This window comes from Choloepus didactylus, chromosome 16, assembly GCF_015220235.1.
Source record: "Choloepus didactylus isolate mChoDid1 chromosome 16, mChoDid1.pri, whole genome shotgun sequence".
Lineage (NCBI taxonomy): Eukaryota > Metazoa > Chordata > Mammalia > Pilosa > Megalonychidae > Choloepus > Choloepus didactylus.
In genome coordinates this window covers 31990283-32006798 of record NC_051322.1, presented here as the reverse complement: position 1 = coordinate 32006798, position 16516 = coordinate 31990283, and the positions used below count along the sequence as shown (strand labels likewise).

Genomic DNA, 16516 nt, shown 5'->3' with positions numbered 1-16516 from the left:
TTATGGTGTTAGGTACTATTATTATCTACACTTTATAAGTTAAGAAACTGAGGAACAGAGAGGTTAAGCAACTTGCCCGGGGTCACCCAGCTGGTAAGGGATGGAGCAGGGATTCAAACCCTAGAAGTCTGGTCTCAAAGTCTGTGCCCTTAAATATGCAAAAGCAGTGGACCTTTGGCCAGTGAATCGGGGATTGTCTGGCCTGAGGAGGGCCCCACAGAGGGCCCTCCGACAAAGCATGCAGTAATCTGGGGAGATGGGGGGCAGCTTGCTGGACTGGCCCAAAGTCAGGCCAATGAAGAAGAAAGCCCCACTCAGCCTGGGAGACCTTGAGAATTTGCTTCATTCTCATCTCTCTGTGCATTGATTTCCCCTTTGGCATAATAGGGCAAGACAGATGGGGTTTTGTAGAGTTGGGACAGGCTTTGAGGTATTCATTAGTGAGGATCTTGGCTTCTTTGCCAGGAAGTTTCCAGGAGAACACCGGTCCCTCGCTCACCTCCCCACTTGTTGGATACTGCATTAGTGGTCCCACCTACCCCACCCCCAGGTGCGTCCCAGCATTCCTGCCTGTTGTCCTCGTTGAAAGCCCTGTGTTGTCCGGCCTGGGGGAGGAGGGCCTGCTCCTCCAGTGCTGTCTCCTCTGGGTGCAATAGGCCGATTGCGCAGGCCTGAGGGAGGGCGGATCCCCAGGCCCCTCCTCTTTCCGCCTCAGTCTGGGACAGTATGCAGAAATGAACCGTTCTTTCAATGCCTTTCTGTCTTTTCTGGTTCAGGTGTGGAAAAGGGAAGCTGGAAGATGGGGAAGGGATCAACCTGAATGACATCGAGAAGGTCCTCCCTGCCTGGCAGGTAGGTGTAGGGGCAGAGTACCCCCAGACTCCCTTCGGCATCCCCAGCCCAGACAGTGGGCCAAGTCCATACCTTCCCACTCTCTTGGTCCAGTTAGGGGTATAGCCAGCTGGACGGCCATGACAGGTGGGGGGTCAGTGGGGCACCCACCGTGGTCCGGGGTGTCCCACTCTCTGTGTGTGTGGGCAGGGGGCCAGTCCATCTCGGCTGGTCATGAGGCCACCGGTGGCAGGCCTGACGTCCTCCAGTGCACTGGGGCACCTCAGCCAGCTTGGAGGTTTTTGCCCCTTGACCTGAAGCCTCTGAGGGGGAGGCACCTGCATTGTGTTCAGCTGGGACCTGAAAGGGCTGCTGGAGTTTCTAATGTGGTTATTTTAGGCTTTTGAAAAGTGGAGTTTCCTGCCAGCCTCCAGGTATCTGCTGTGCTTGCTGATTTTGTCATCAGTGGAGCTCCTTTCCCCGAATAGGGCCAGGCCCCCAGACAAAGAGGATTCACCCAGCAGAGATGGTGAATCCAGGTCTCTGGGAGACACAGTAGGAATCCAGCAGCTTCCAGGGATGGGGCTGGGCCCTCTGCAGGCAGCTGGGAGCAGCAGACACTCCCAAAGCAGCAGAGCTGCCACTGCTTGCAGCCTGCACCCACACCCCCCGCAGCCCCCTTTTCCTCCCTCTTTGCCAGTCTCTCCAGTCGTTTTACCGACTTCCCAGCTTCTCCACCCTTGTGCCGCTCCCATTCGGACTGTGCTGTGTTCATACCGTAGGCCTGTAATGAGGCTCCAGAGAGTGCAGGCTAAGGCCTCAGCAGTCGATTATGCTGTACCTTGGGCCATTTCTCTTCAGGCTTCTTTGGCTTGGGGTTTAGTGAGATTCTTGATTTTAGTTTAATGACATTTATTGAGATGTGGTTTTCATCAGGTTTGGAAAATTTTCAGCCATTATTTCTTTAAATATTTTTTGCCTCACCCTTTTTACCCACCCCGGGATTCCAATTATATGTATGTTATGCTGCTTTATATTTTCCCATGGCTCACCAAAACTCTGCTCATTTTTTAAGGTCTTTTTTCTCTGTGTGTATCTTCCATTTCTCTCTCTTCATGCTCAAGCTTCCTCCTATCTTCTTAAACTTAGAAGTATATTTATAATAGGTGTTTTAATGCCCTTGTCTATTCTATCATCTGTGTTATGTCTGGATCTGATTCACTAGATTGATTTTTCTCCTAGTTGTGGGTCATATTCTCCTGCTTCTTTGCATGTCTGGTAATTTTATATTAGATGCCAGATATTATGAATTTTTCATTGCTGGGCGCTAGATTTTACTATTATTGCTACTGCTACTACTACTATTCTTATTCTTGTTATTATTATTATTTGGTATACCTTTAAATATTTTAGGCTTCATTCTGGAACTCAGTTGCATTGCTCAGAAACAGTCTGATCTTTTCAAGTCTTGCCTTCCAGCTTTGTTAGGGTAGGACTCCTTTAGTCCAGGACAAATTTTGACCCAGTACTGAGTCAATATCCTTCTGGTGTCTCAACCCAATGTCCTGTACAGATGAAGGTCTTTCCACTCTGGCTGATGGGAACTCAAACTGTTTTCAGCCCTCTGTGATCTGCGGGGATTATTCCATCTATCCCTTTTGGGTAGCTGTTCCCCAGTGATGTAAGTTTCCTCACACATGTGCACAATTCAGGACTCAGCCAAAGACTCAGAGGTCTGCAGACTTTTGTATTTCTCTCTCTCTCTGCAGCTCTCCTCTCTGGTAACTCTGCCTTGCAAATTCTAGTCACCTTGGACTCCTTGAACTTTGAACTGTGCCTCCTTAAAGCTAGAGAAACAGCTCTGTTTAGACTCCTCTTGCTGTGTTGCCAACTGGACACTCTCCCCTCGTTACAAAGGGAAAAATGGTGACTTGATGATGTAGAAACCTGGCAGGCTTAACCGGGTCAACCAGGTGACCAAATTAACATCACCAGTGGTGGGTTGAGTGGCATTATGTGCTCCCTGATGGGCTGCGCATTTCTGGGGTTTTCCTGCCAAGAAAGCATGACCTGAGCCTGGTCATGAGGATACAAATATCCAGGGACATGAAAGGCAGGGAAAGGCTGAGGAACTCGTCTAGACTGGAGGAGACTGACGCGTGTACAGCTGAATGCAGCCTGTGAGCCTTGCTGGGACCCTGGCCCCGAGAGGAGATAGAGACTTCCTTGGGACATTTGGAGAAGTTGAATGGGGTCTGTGGTGGGACATTAGTATTGCTTCAATGTCAGTTTGCCAACTTGGAGGATTGTAGGGAAATGTGATTTTTTTTATTTCTGTAATTTTATTGAGATATATTCACACATTTTATACACCATCTGAAATATACAATCAGTGGCTCACGGTATCATCACATAGTTATGTATACACCACCATGATCAATTAGTAGTTAGATATTTTGAACAGATATAGCCACTGGATGCCTTCAAGCCTCTTATCTAAAAAAAGTCCCTCTTCCAGCAGCAGCTGAAAATTCCTACCATGGGTCACCCCTTTGGGCTGAGGCGCTGATCGCCTGTTCAGAAGCCAGTGGCTCCCTGGGAGAGGTAACTCTGGAAGTTATCATCATTGGCTGATTCCCCAGGAGAACTTGCCTCGCCCAAGAGGCCCTTCCTGATCTGGCTCCTGTCCACCTCTCTGACACTACCTTCTACCACTTTCTTCTTCACCCACTCCAGCCACTCGCTCCAGCCTTGCTGTTCTTGAAACACTGCAGATGCCTTCCCATCTTACAACTTTCTCACTTGCTCCTTCCTCCCACTGTAATGTTCAATGCCTGATATTCTCATAGCCAGTTCCTTCTCTCATCAGGTCTCAGCTCACATGTCACCTCCTCAAAAAAGTGGCACCATAAAACTTAGTGTCAGAAATGTTATTGTTTTTGAGAAATACGCACTAGAACGTTTGAGGGATGTGGGCATCATGTTGGCAGCTTGTTCTCAAACAGTTTAGAAAAAGATAAATGATAATAGGGATTAGATACATCGAGGGAGAGACAAGCAATGTGGTACCATGTTAACAGTTAGGGAATCTAGGTAAGGAGGATTCTTGCAATTTTTCTGTAAGTGTGAGAGAAAAAAGAATCAGTAGGGCCCAGGCCAGGGTGTGTGAGTCAAGGCATGTGAACTATTAGCTCAGGCAGTACCTGTGTGGCCGGATCGAGGTGAAAGTATCACGGCTAATGGAAAGCCAGCCTTGGTGTCAAAGATAAAGGGATATATTTCTCAGAAATGATTTCTTTATCACTATATTCCTAAATGCCTACAGCATTCATTATTGATAGAAAAAACACATTTGACACTGATTTAAGTGAGGAACCAAATACCCGCGGCCCCGGGTGAGATGCCAGCCCCTTGGTGGCCTTAGAGCCAGGAGCCTGGGCAGTGGGGCTGGAAAAGCAGCGGGTCTGACAGCTTTTCCCATTTGGTGATGGGCTCCAAGCTCCTCAGCGGGCAGAGAGGAGGGACTTCCGTTGCTATGCAGAAGGCGTGGGAGAGCTGGGCCGCTGGCTGGCTGGAGGCAGCGGAGGGCAGGGGTCAGGGCTTGGCACTGGGATCCGGGTGGCCTGGATGGAAGCACAGCCCTGCCAGGCAGGGAGGCTTGGGCTAGTTGCTTAACCTTGCTCTGCCTCAGTCCCTCCTGCATAAAATGAAGATAAAAACAGCATCTACCTCAAAGGGCCATTGGGAAGATTAAGAACGTTAATACATGCCTGGTTCTTGGAAGGGGCTTTGTAGGTGCTTGCGGTGATTCTTCTGCAGGACTTGATGCTGCAAGTTAAGCCCCGCCCCCCGTGATGGAACAGGCTCTGGGGGCTCCCTTTTGTTAGGGGGTGTTAGAAGAGGACCCCTTCTTGGCCCTCCGCACCCTCTCCTTTCTGGGGATGACTGTCCACCTGGGCAGGCCCTCTGGGGTGAGTTGTTCTTGGTGAAGAGGGGCGTTTCTGCTGGGGAGCAGCTCAGCTAATGAACCCCAGTTCATTGCTGTCCCGACAGCTGCTACACATGGTTACAGGGCCCCATTGTTTTCCTTTTCCTAAGTGTCATCCAGGCAGTGTAGAACATTCAGACAAGACACATTCTCGCTGTCTGCGCTGTGACGTCCTCCCTGTGGCCTCTGTTTACTGTCAGTGAAATGGGCTAAATTAGAGGTTTGCAAACTGCATCTGTGAAGCCCTCGGGTACCCTCAGGGGTCCTGCTGAGCGGGGGAGTGGGGAGACTGAAGAAGCAGCTCTAGGGATGTCTGCCCAGGCTCCCCCAGAACCGCTTAGCCAGTATGTGTAAATCAGTCTTTTATGAATGATTGGATTTGAGGAAAAGGTTCTGCTACTAAACAACTTTTGAAAATCATCGGACTAATGTCCCTTTCATGTTTCATACTCTCGGGTTCTCTCCCTTCCTTCAAGAGATAGTAAAACAGCACTCATTCTTGGTTTGCCAGGGCCTGTGTGTGATGCAAAGCTCTTAGGTGCTGCTGGGAGTGGAGATCTTCACCCCTTGTCTCCATTTTTGGTCAGGATCCACGTGGTAGAAGGGTGCTGATGTTGCCCCCCAACACCTCACACTCACCCCCCACAAACGTGCACATTTCACTACTCACACTTTGAACCTACTTTCTCCTCACAAAACTGTCAGCTGATACCTGCCCGAACCTTGGCTGCACAGCAGAAGTGCCCTGGGAGCTTTGTAAATCTACAGCTTGACCCCTGCATTAGTTATCCACTGCGGTGTAACAAATTGCTCCAAAACTCAGCAGCAGCTGGAAACAATAAGCATTTATTGTCATTAAATATAATTCCAGTATTTAGCTGGGTGACTGGCTCAGAGCCCCTCATGAAGGCAATCTATCGTCCAGAGCTGCGGTCATCGGAAGGCCCAAGTGGGGCTGGGGGAGCCCTTTCCCTGAAGGCTCACTCGCACGGCTGAAGGCGGGAGGCCTCTGTCCCAACCCAAGTGGACCTCTCCACAGGTTGTTTGAGTGTCCTCACAGTACGGCAGCTGGCTTCCCCCAGAGCGAGTGGTCCAAGTGTGAAAAAGAGAGTACAAGTGAGTGAGAGAGCACCCGAGGCAGAAACTGGAGTCCTTTATAACCTAAATTCAGAAGTGCCTTACCCTCACCTCTGCCGCGTGCTCCGTGTTTCTTACCAAACCACCCTGGTACAATATGAGAAGGGACTACATGAAGGTGCAATTACCAGGAGGCAGGTATCACTGGGGCCGTCTGGGAGGTGGCCACCACACCCACTGAAGCCAAATCTCTTGGCTGGGACCGAGGAGTCTATTTTTTAAAGCATCGCAGGAAATTCTGATGGTTAGCAAGAGATGAAAATCTGACGTTACAGCTGATCATGCTCATGGCTTGATCTCTCCTTGGGGTGTTTGCCTTCTGCACAGGAACCATTAGAACAAGGCCGACAGGCATCTTGGTCCCAAAGAACGGATCTCTGGTGGTAGAATTTGAGGTCCCCGTCCCACCATGGGATGATATTTCTGATTTTTCCTAGGGTTCTTCAAAGCCTCTTGTAGATGGCGCTGGCTGGTTCCAGGGTTCAGTTAGCCTAGCTATTGGCAGTTGGGGTGGGAAAATTCTTAATTGTATGGAACTGTCCAGTGCAGTGTAGGAGATTTACTGTCCACCAGTGAATGCCAGGGGTGGGGAGTGGGAGGGCAGTGCCTGTGACCAGCAGTAGTGCTCCGCACACCCCCAGGGAGCACTGTGCACCCAACTGAAGACCCAAATGGGAGGGAACACTCAACCCCATCCTGAGAGCCCCCACCCTTCCATGGGAATCAGAGAAGCAGTCTGGCTGCTACCAGCTCTGTCTCCCTAGCATCTCCTCACCCCACAGAGACCCAGGCCCCATCTCTGACCTCTCCTCCTCCCAGCCATCCTCCCCACCTCCTCCAGAGCATGCCAGGATGCTCCCTTTCTTCCCTTTTCAGACTTGGCAGATGGGAGCCCTTGTGACTTGAGCCTGCCCACCTGTCGGGCCTCTGTTCTGGGCTCACCCACCTGGCCTGGGCTCCAGCTGGACCCCTTTCCCCCAGTCTGCTCTTTCTGACAGGCAGTTCCCTCTGCCTGGAAATCCAGCTCACCTTTGTGTTGCCTGATGGACTCCTCGTCCTGGCTCAGAACCCCTCTGTGGAGATGAACAGGGCAGAGTGCAATAATCCATCCGCTGAGTCCCAGGCCCCTTTCTCACCCCCATGTGAGGGCTCCTGCCACACCGCACCTGCCTGGTTAACTGGCTGACTCCCCTCCTGGACTGGGGGCTTCTTGGGGCTGGGGCCATGTCCTATTTATCAGCACCTCATTCTTTAATGAATTATTGTCAAAGGATATCCCTTCAATATTCACCGTTGTGGCTGGCTGTGGATCACAGAGAGTGCCTGCAGAGCTTCCACATGAACCTGGTTATGCTCTTGTTGGTGTGATTTCTGTTAAATATCTTTTAAAAAAAAAGAGGATTTTTCCATCATCTCCTGTTTTGTGATATGATAGGCTATGGCATGGTATTGGTCAAACCCCCAGATCTCAGTGGCATCACATATGGACTTTTATTTCACACCTACTGAGTTTCCACTGAGGGTCCAGCTGCTCCCCAGTTCCTTTCCAGCGTGGTGGTTCCAGGGTCCAGTTGGCTTCTGTTCTGTGGCCCTACCATCTCAACCCCACGGCATCCAGGTGGCTGTGGCAGGGGCAAAGATAGGGCTGGAGGGTCATGCTCCAGATCTTAACTGCTCTGGCCCAAAAGTATCACTTCCACTCATAGCCCATTGGCCCACTCAACTGCAAAGGGGCTGGTAGGGGTGGGGGACACATGGCTATTTTGTGATCAGTATATGCCCCTGCCATGTCCTCCTCATTCCTTCACTTGCTTACTTAACTAATCTTCATGGGACAAACGCTTTGCTCAAGTTTTGTAGAGGGAGAGAATAGCATAAAATACAGTTCCCCCAAGCGTGTACAGTCTAGTAGAGGAAATGAGATGTGTACACAAGTTAAAATACTGCAAAGCTGAAAGGTGTAAATGCCCAAACAAACCCTGGGTACCTTACCTAGGTCAGAGTCCCCAATGGGTGAAATTTGGGTCCTTTCTCTGTATACCCTGTCTCCACCCCCAATCTTGCTGCAGTCCATGCAGAATGCAGCTTGGTTGAGAATGGAGCAGAGAGTCCCAGGGGCCGTCAGATTTAACACCTATTATAGATCTCTGAGGAGCTCTAGCTTATCTCACCCATCGAGGCACATGTCACAGTGATTAGTCCTGGGTGAGGTTGTGTCAAAGGTCAGATGCTGACACCTGGGTGCCTGGCCAAGCCCCCTTCAGCCAAAATCAAGGACCCTACCCCTGAGGCTCACACATGGTTGTATTTCCATGGCGGGCAATGCATACGGGTGAGTCTCATTTCGGAGCCCCTGTCATGGAGGCCCCATCACTGGGACTGCTGGGGATCAGGTCCCCGGAGCTTCCCAAGGACTTGGGGCAGACAGAGTGGGTACCCGAGCACACTTCTCCACCCATAAAAGGCATTTATGTAGTTAGTGAGGACCGATGTCAGTGATGTTACTTGTCCCCAAGGCCTGCCTCCCCCACAGCGGTGGCTGGAGGGAGAAGAGTAAGTGAGCTGGAACGGGTGATAGTCAGAGCTGGATTTTGCGTGGGCCCCGAAGACTTAGCAGCGAGTTGAGGCTAAATGCTACCCGAGAGCTCTGATCAGGGGAGGACAGCAGGAGGCTCTGAGCACAGTGACATGGATTCAGGGTGATGTCAGGCTTGGTTCCAGGGTGATAAAGCATTAGGGAAGGACAGAAGCTGAGACCCACACAGTTGAGCTTACAGTGGGGCCCTGGTAAATGGCCTCTGTGGGACCAGGTCCTGCCTGCATTTTGGCATCTCTTGTGAGCTGCGTATGGGTGGAGGGGGTTGGCCGCCTGCTCTTGTGGCAGTGGTTTGAACATTCCAGCTCCATCATTCGTAATCCTGCTCTGAGTGGAGCTCCCGGGCTCGCACGGCCCCCCCGTTAGGTCTGGCTGGTACTGAGGCTGTGCTGGGGCAGATGGCTGCATCACAGTCTGCTCCCACTAGAGGGCACCAGCGCATTTCTCTGGAGATTACACTGTCAGGCCTGGGCAGCGGGATGTGCAAATGTGTACTTGCCAAGCACACCTCCTTATTGGTGCTCAGTGTGCAGATTATCCTGAAAATGAGGCAGGCCAATGACTGGGCTCTTCCTTCCCACAATGAGATAGAGAGGATGAGGTGCTGCACGAGGCAGCCATGCAGAGGCATGGGAAAGCACCTGCTGGGCTGCCGTTCCTCCAGAACCCTTTGCTCTGAGTCCCCTGGGAGCACGTGGCTATGCCCAGGAGGGCAAACTCCAGAAACCTCATTCATCTGCACAGACAAGGAAGGATTGCTCTCCCACCGAGTTGGGGGTGCAGGTGACATCCCCACCCTGGACAGCTTCAGCAGCACCTGCAGGGGAGATACCAGATGACGTGGGGCTTGGGGAGTCAGCAATGTCGGCTTCTGCCCTGGGAAGGTTAGGAGGCTGGTGGGCCGTGCTAAGGAGGAAAGCTGGAGCTCCCTGAGCAAAGCCAAGTTCAACTCAGTCAGGTTTGACGTGAGACCAAGGAGGCAAATCTGAGTAGGTCCAGTGATTTTAGGCTTCTGGCCTCTCCCTGGCACGTCTCTCACTCCAACCTGCCCGCTGTCCGAGGTGTGCTGACCTAGGGGTGCCTTCTGCTCAGCACCTGCGGCCTTGTGTCTTCGGCATCCACGGAGGCCTCATGCCCCATGGCCTCCGGAGACAACTAACATTAGAAAGACAGTCTGCTGGGCCTGCTCTCCCCGTGTTATCCCCAGATATCCTGAGGTTACCCGTGTGCACCAGCCCAGCCACAGGGCCTCAGCACCCTGCAGAAATGATGGATCTTTATTCCTCACACTGCCCTGTCCACTTTGCATCTAACCCTCATTGAAAGACGTTGCTGTTGAATTATCCAGTGTCTTACACAAGGCTTTACGTTAAGGACATATTTTGATCATTTTTCCTGGAGTTCTTTGTCAGACAAACGTTATGTCTGCTGACTTGTCTGACAGTAGGCACTCCACAGCCCAACATATTCCTTCCCTTTGTGCCTTTCTGTCAGGAAATTTTGAATCTGAAGTCTGTCTGCATTGTTTAACTCTCTCTGCCCTGGTAAGGTCTGCTCCTCTGCTCCTCCAGTTACAGACCTGGTTCAGTAGCACATGAAGGCACGGCACTCACGTTCGACACCAAGTAACCAAGTCAGGTGGGATTTCTGGCCTCATGGATTGTACCCCACGGACTCTATATTGTGGGGCCCACAGGACCCAAGGAAAGTGAAGAGGGATTTCTGACCTTGTGAGAGCATGTCCAAGGGCCCAGGGAAAGGAGAACTCATGAGAAGTGCTGAAGGAGGGGACAGTGAGAGTGTGACTTGGGGTTAAGCCTCTCAGCCCCTGCTTGGCCCCAGACACTAGCAGGGTGAGAATCCCTCCAAGAAACCTGGGGGACAGATGAGCTTTCAGAATGAAAATGCCGGTTGGAGTGATGATCAGGTTTGCCAGCTGCCTCCCTGCTTAGAGGACCAAGTTGAGGAAGACGCAGGAGCCCGGCCCCCCAGCAGGGGGCACTCGTGCTGCTTGGCCGCAGGGTTGGCGGGAGATTGAAGCTGACAGCAGAGCTGCTGCAGCCCTGTCCCCAGCCCTCCAGATGGGAAGGAGTGACTTTATTGTTCCCTAGAGCAGTGTCTGCTCTGTTGCCAAGTCTGGAACTTCCAGGATATGCTAACTCACATGTGTAAGGATTATTAAAGTATTCTGAGGTGCCAAGGAACAAAGTCATGTGAAGACCAAGCCCCAGCCTGGACCTCTTCCTCAAGTGCTGCTTCATGTCCCCTCACGTCCTGTGGAGATTTGGTCTGGATTCACTCATCCAGTCCACACTGCTGACCAAGCCCCTTGCAGTGGACCAGGCATCGACTTAGCCATGAAGACTTCAGATGAAATGCAGGAGCCGGCCCCTTTCCAGTGGCTGGGACGCTGTGTTCTCCTCATGTCCCCTTAATGAGAATTCAGCAATCAATAATGCACCCATGACAAGATGAGTGAACAGTTACCGAGGGCTTCCAAGCTCCGGGACTGTGAGGCCTGCTTTCTCTCCATTCCTTGCCTTCCTCATCCTTCCGTCATCCCTGCCGAGTGCATGCTGTTATTGAGCTCGTCTACAGATGAGGATGTCTTTGGTCAGAGCTCACCTCTCAGTCAGGCCTTTTGAACACCTGTCCCAAGCCCTCTTTTTGCTTTATTTTTTAATCCATCCCACTCATCCCACACCTGCTTCCCTAACTCACTTTGGGTCTATACTCACCCACTAGAATGGAGGTTCCACCTGGGCTCATACACGGTGCTCATTCATTATTGATTGAATGAAGAGAGAAACCCCACCTTCCTCCTGTCCCAGAGGTGCGCACCCCCAGAGCCCCACCCGGAGCGTGTGCTCCCTCACACGTACTGAGCACTCGCGGAGCTGTGCCTTTGCCTGTGTCCTCTTCATTTAGCTCTAGCTGCTCTGCCGAGTGTGAGGTGAGAGTATAGTTATTTTCATCATCGTACAGATGAGAGAACTGAGATAAAGCACCTTGCCCCAAATCATACAGCTTTTAAATGGGGGGTCAGGATTAGAACTCAGGCCACCCGACTCCCCTGGCACCCCTTTTCTGCAAAAGGCTTTTCTCACTCCAGGCTGCCATAGTCGTGTACAGCAAGGTGGGGTGAAGGCCATTTCCTTAATAAGCAAGAACAAGAAAATGGATGTCTTTTTTTTTTTAATTGTTATTGCTGAAGGCACTAAACATGGAAGGGAGCAGGGAAAAGCCTTGGCTGATGCCTTTGAAAGGGGAAGAGGCTCCCGGTGGCCTCCACGGACCCAAGCTCCTGCCCAACAGCGCAGAGGACTTACCTAGGAGAGTGCCCCTGCCTCGCTAGCCATCCCCCCCACCCCAAGACGCTTCCTCCTTCGGGATAAAAATAGACGCTGATACAATAAAGGAGACCAGAAGTTCTTCACTCCATGGTTTCCTGTCAGAGGCCACCAGGTAGCAGGGCCCATTGGGAACAGGCAACGTGCTCCGTGAGGCGAGCCTATTTTTATTTTTGTTGTGTTTTTAGCCTTTTTTAAAGAAATTTTCATTTTGGTGGGGGTGGTGGTTATGACTTTTGTTGGTGATAACCAGGAAATTTCCTCGGGAAGAGGCGATTGGCAGGACCCGGGCTGGTTCCCACTGGGTCTTCTCCTGCACCCTCCGGGGGAGGCAGGGTGGGAAGAGGCAGGTAGCAAGTGCCTTCTGAGCTGGGGGGGGCTGGCTCCCAGGGGTCCAGAAAACATCTGCCTCTGTTATATGGTGGCCTCAGTTATCCAGAACATGACTTAGATCCAGCTCAGGGGCTGGCAATCCACCGTCCACACTCCTGGTCCAGCCTGCTGGCCTGTTTTTGCAAATAAAGCTCTTAGGACACCACCATGCCCATTTATTTGGCCATTGTCTGTGGCTACCACGGCAGAGTTGAGTAGTTGTGACATGGACCCTTGAGCCTGCAGAGCCTAAAATATGTACTCTCTGGCCCTTTACAGAAAACATTTGCCAAACACTGATCTAGGATATAAATAGAAAAAAGCCCTGAGAGTTAATGCAGGTGGAAAACATCCTATAGTTCATTCACTTTAGCCATCCCAGAGCCCTTCAGTTTTGCACACAGAGCATGGTGTAGTTCATTCGACATAATTCTCTTTTAGTGTCTATTTTTTTTTGGTTGTGGGAGGGAGTATGGTGGGGTGGAAGGGAAGGAGAGTCTGCTGGGCGTCCCCCCAGCTGCTTCTGAGACTGAGCGCGAGAAGAATCACCTGTCGTCAGACTGACAGAACGCTGTCCCCACTGGCTGCCTGGCTCACTGTGTTTGGAGCCTTCTTTTTCTTGCTTCCTTCCTCTTACCTGCGTGTCCTTCCCTCTCTCTTGCCTAAATCTTCCCCGTTTCACAGCCCAGTTCAAATTTTACCTCTTCCGTGAAACCACCCTGGAGAAATCAAACTACACCAGCCCCCCGAGATTTCTCCTTTCTTGGAAGTTCGGAGAACTTGATTCTGGGCCAGTTTTGAGGTTTTTTAGCTGTTTCTTGCCTCCCCCTTGTGTCTCTTCTTCCTGGAAGAAGTAGATCTTGAACTGGGCCTTGAGTAATGGCCAGGGAGGTGGATCTACAGACAGGAAAGAGACGTTCTGGCATGACAGGCTGGGAGGTGAATAAGCAGTGGTTCCAAAGAAAAGGTGGCTGCTGAGGGTGGGGGATCCCCAAGTCCTCAAGAGACGTTTCCACGAACAGAGCAGTCGGTAGAGGCCCTCGAGGCCTCTGAACTCAACCAAATAGAGACTCATGGAGTATTCCTGAGCAGGAAAATGCATGATGGAAGGTGGCTTTAGGGAGCCAAGGGCCTGACCTCCTGGAGACCTGGAGGGAATTCCTAGGATTGTTTGCAACTCCCCTTGGTGGCCAGGGAAGGATGCTTCCATGGTTTGTCAGGGACAGGCCAAGGTCCCTTGAAAACGGGACTTGCCGCAGTGGAGAGGTCATCTTTTGCACGCACCGCTTTGGGCCAGACCATCCCGAGAATCCTTTGCTGCAGACTAAGGACTTGCTCGGTGGGTGGGGGGTGGGGGGGTATTGAGACCAGTGATGAGGCATTTGGGGTGCCGTAGGCCCACCTCAGGCCAGATTGAAGGCTGTCTCCTTCAGGGCCTTGGCTGGGCCAAGGACAGATCACAGATCAAGAGCTACCAGCCCAGCTCTGCTGCTGCAGTGAGCTTGACCTTGGGATGGGGAGGCTGGCAGAGGCTCCAGGACCACGCTGCTGGGAGCAGGCCCTGTGCTGGCCGGCAGAGCCTGTCTATGGATGCTTAGAGGCTGGTCCACCCCCCGGCCCCTGCGTCACAGCTAGTTCCTGCCAGGAGAGGCCCCACAGCCCAAGGTGAGCGGGCCACCTGGCCTGCTGCCATCCTGTCCTGGGGCAGTGCCCAGGGGCTTTGGGCTGGTCCTGCAGAAACAGGTTCCCCCAGTGGCCCAGCACCTTTCGCTCCTTTGTGCTTTGCCAGTGGCAGGAGCAGCCGAGGCTGGGGGAAGGGGAAGGTGTTCCTAAGGGTGTGAAGCATCCATTCTTCCTTTATTAGCCACTGTGCCATTTCTGGTCGCGTTCTCCTTCCTGGCGGCGGCGGCAGGTTTGGGGGCGGAGAAGCCGGGTTATTTTCGTTCACCCCAGCTCCTGTCCCTGGGAGTGGCCGGTGGGGGAGCAGAGGCGGACGGGGCTACGTGCTCTCCAGCAGGCGCTTGTGCATGGGCCCCCTCCCCCGGGCGCGCTGACTCTCACTGGCTGGACGGGGTTTTTTCTAGCAGCTCAGAGGCCTGGCGGGAGGAAGCTTTCTTCTGGCCCAAGAACAATACTAGGGTCAGCCCGGGGACCTCCCTCCTACACCCTCTTCCTTCCATTGTGAGCTGCTGCACAATCCCAGGCCGCTCAGCCCTGCACAGTGGGGGGGACGGGCCCAGGAGAGATTAGCAATGTGTGCTTGTGCGACACCTCCAGGCGCCTGCCTCCTCCACTTCCCGGGCCGGCCAGGGGGTTCTGGGGGCAGCACATGGGCAAACAGGCCAAGCACATGGGAGTGGCCGTCCTGTCTCTGTGCTTTGCAGGGGGCTGCCAGCAGGGTGAAGCCACTGGCTGAATGGTACCGCCTCCCCCTACCCCCCATCGAATCCTAGCACGTCAGGGTTGGAGGGGATCTGGAACTTCTGCCAACTCCCCTTCCCTGTTATACAGACAAGGAAACTGAGACCCAGAAAGGTAAAGCTTTTACCAAATTTCTTATTGCTGATCGCTGGGTCCTTTGGGGAAACCCCAGACTTTATAGCCTATCTGTAAGGTCCTTTTCCCCCAGCCTCTGCTAGCCTTTCGGGCCTCTCTCCGGTCACTCCCCAGCTTCTTGGTGCTCCAGCCTTGGTGACTGATTGACAGGCCCCTGATCCAGCAGCACCGGCCCCTACCTTAAATGTCCCTTTCCTCACCTGCCTGCCTGCCACACACCTGTTTTTTAAAGACTACTCAAAGTAGTGAAGCCTTCCTTGAAAACCCACTTCCCCATGCCCTGCTGACTATTGGTTCCTTATGGGCTCCTGCAGCACATAATGCATGCCTGTAGGAGTGTCTCCCCCCACCACACACACACACACCAGATCCTGGGGATTGAAAATGTACCTTATTCCCTTTTGCAACCTTTAGAACAGTGGCTCTCAAAATGTGGTGCCCAGAGTAGCAGCCTTCATATCACCTGGGAACTTGGAAATGCAAATTCTAGGGCCCCAACTCTCTCCTCCTGAATCAAAACCTCTGGGGGTGGGCCCAGCAATCTGTTTCAGCACACCTTCCAGGTGGTTCTGATCCCAGCAGGTGCCTTAGGACCTTGCCCAGGGTCTGCTTTTGCAGGGAATTTGTTCTTAAGATTTCTTGATGATTCAGTCAGTAACTGACATCACCTTACCCTATCCCCTTCTATTACCTGCCTTAAATTTTTTTTTTATCATTACTTTGTTCAAATGGGTTCTCGCCCTATTTGACTACCAGGGATAAGGATTTGCAGAGCTGAGTGATTCAGGAGCACACCATCCCCCAGATTCTGCCACTGCCACGCCCACCTGGCCCTGGGGGTGCAGCCTTGGGGGAGCTGCAGTGGGTTAGGGTTCCTGCTGGCCGAAGGTGGAAGTCTCCGCAGTGACACCGTTTCCAAGGGGCCAGAGCCGCCCCCTGAGTTTGTGCAAGGAAGCAGCCTTTATTCACAGATGGTGAAAGCCCTGGGCCAACCCTGAGGGATGCTCACTTTATACCACACTGCTTTGGGGGGGGGGGGGGGTTGCGGAGCGGGGGGGGGGGGGTGGGCAGCAGTGGCCATGTAGGGGGTTTGCTCCCTGAGTGTGGAGCGGCTGTCAGCAGCAGGCAGTGGCCCAGAAGCATCCTTGGTGGCAGAGGGAACTGACCTGGGAATAAAACAACAAACACATACTTCTGTCTACAAAGGGAATAATCAAAAACTGATACCAAATAGACTATACATCATACTAGTAATGTTGTTGCTTGCATGCTCAACTGACTGTGGAAGTGCTAATTATTGGGTCGTGTCAGAAAGCAAGTCTGGTCTTTCTCTCTGAGGCTCAATGGTCTAACTTGTCCCCTAAAGTCCTTGGGACAGAGGGCCGAGGAGGACAGACAGGCTGTCACTCCTGCCTCTGGGCCTTGCTTTCCCCCTGAAATGGGAGTGTAGGATCCTGCTCTCCCTCTGGGTCCAACCTTGCACCCTCCTCACCCACTTCGGGGGCACTTGTAGAGGAAAGACCTAGTCTGATCGTTAAAGCATTGAATGTATTCTTGGGGTTATCTATTTGGCATCTCCACCCCAAGGGTTCAGGAGGAGGTGCTGCCTTAAACACCTCTGGGTGCTGCTGCTCCCGTCATCTGGTGGCCAGATGCAGCCCCCTTTCCTTCCTCTGCCCCCCCATC

General features: G+C 52.4%; 1 protein-coding gene across 4 annotated transcripts in view; it reads left to right on the top strand.

Annotated features, from left to right (window-relative positions):
* Positions 1 to 16516, top strand: part of CTIF (cap binding complex dependent translation initiation factor) — a 320346-nt gene that overhangs the window by 122298 nt on the left and 181532 nt on the right. For all 4 annotated transcript variants that reach the window (XM_037805811.1, XM_037805810.1, XM_037805809.1 and 1 more), the window contains one exon: positions 777 to 852. In XM_037805811.1, coding sequence (XP_037661739.1) covers positions 777 to 852 — 76 coding nt within the window. The remainder of the gene's footprint in view (positions 1 to 776; positions 853 to 16516) is intronic.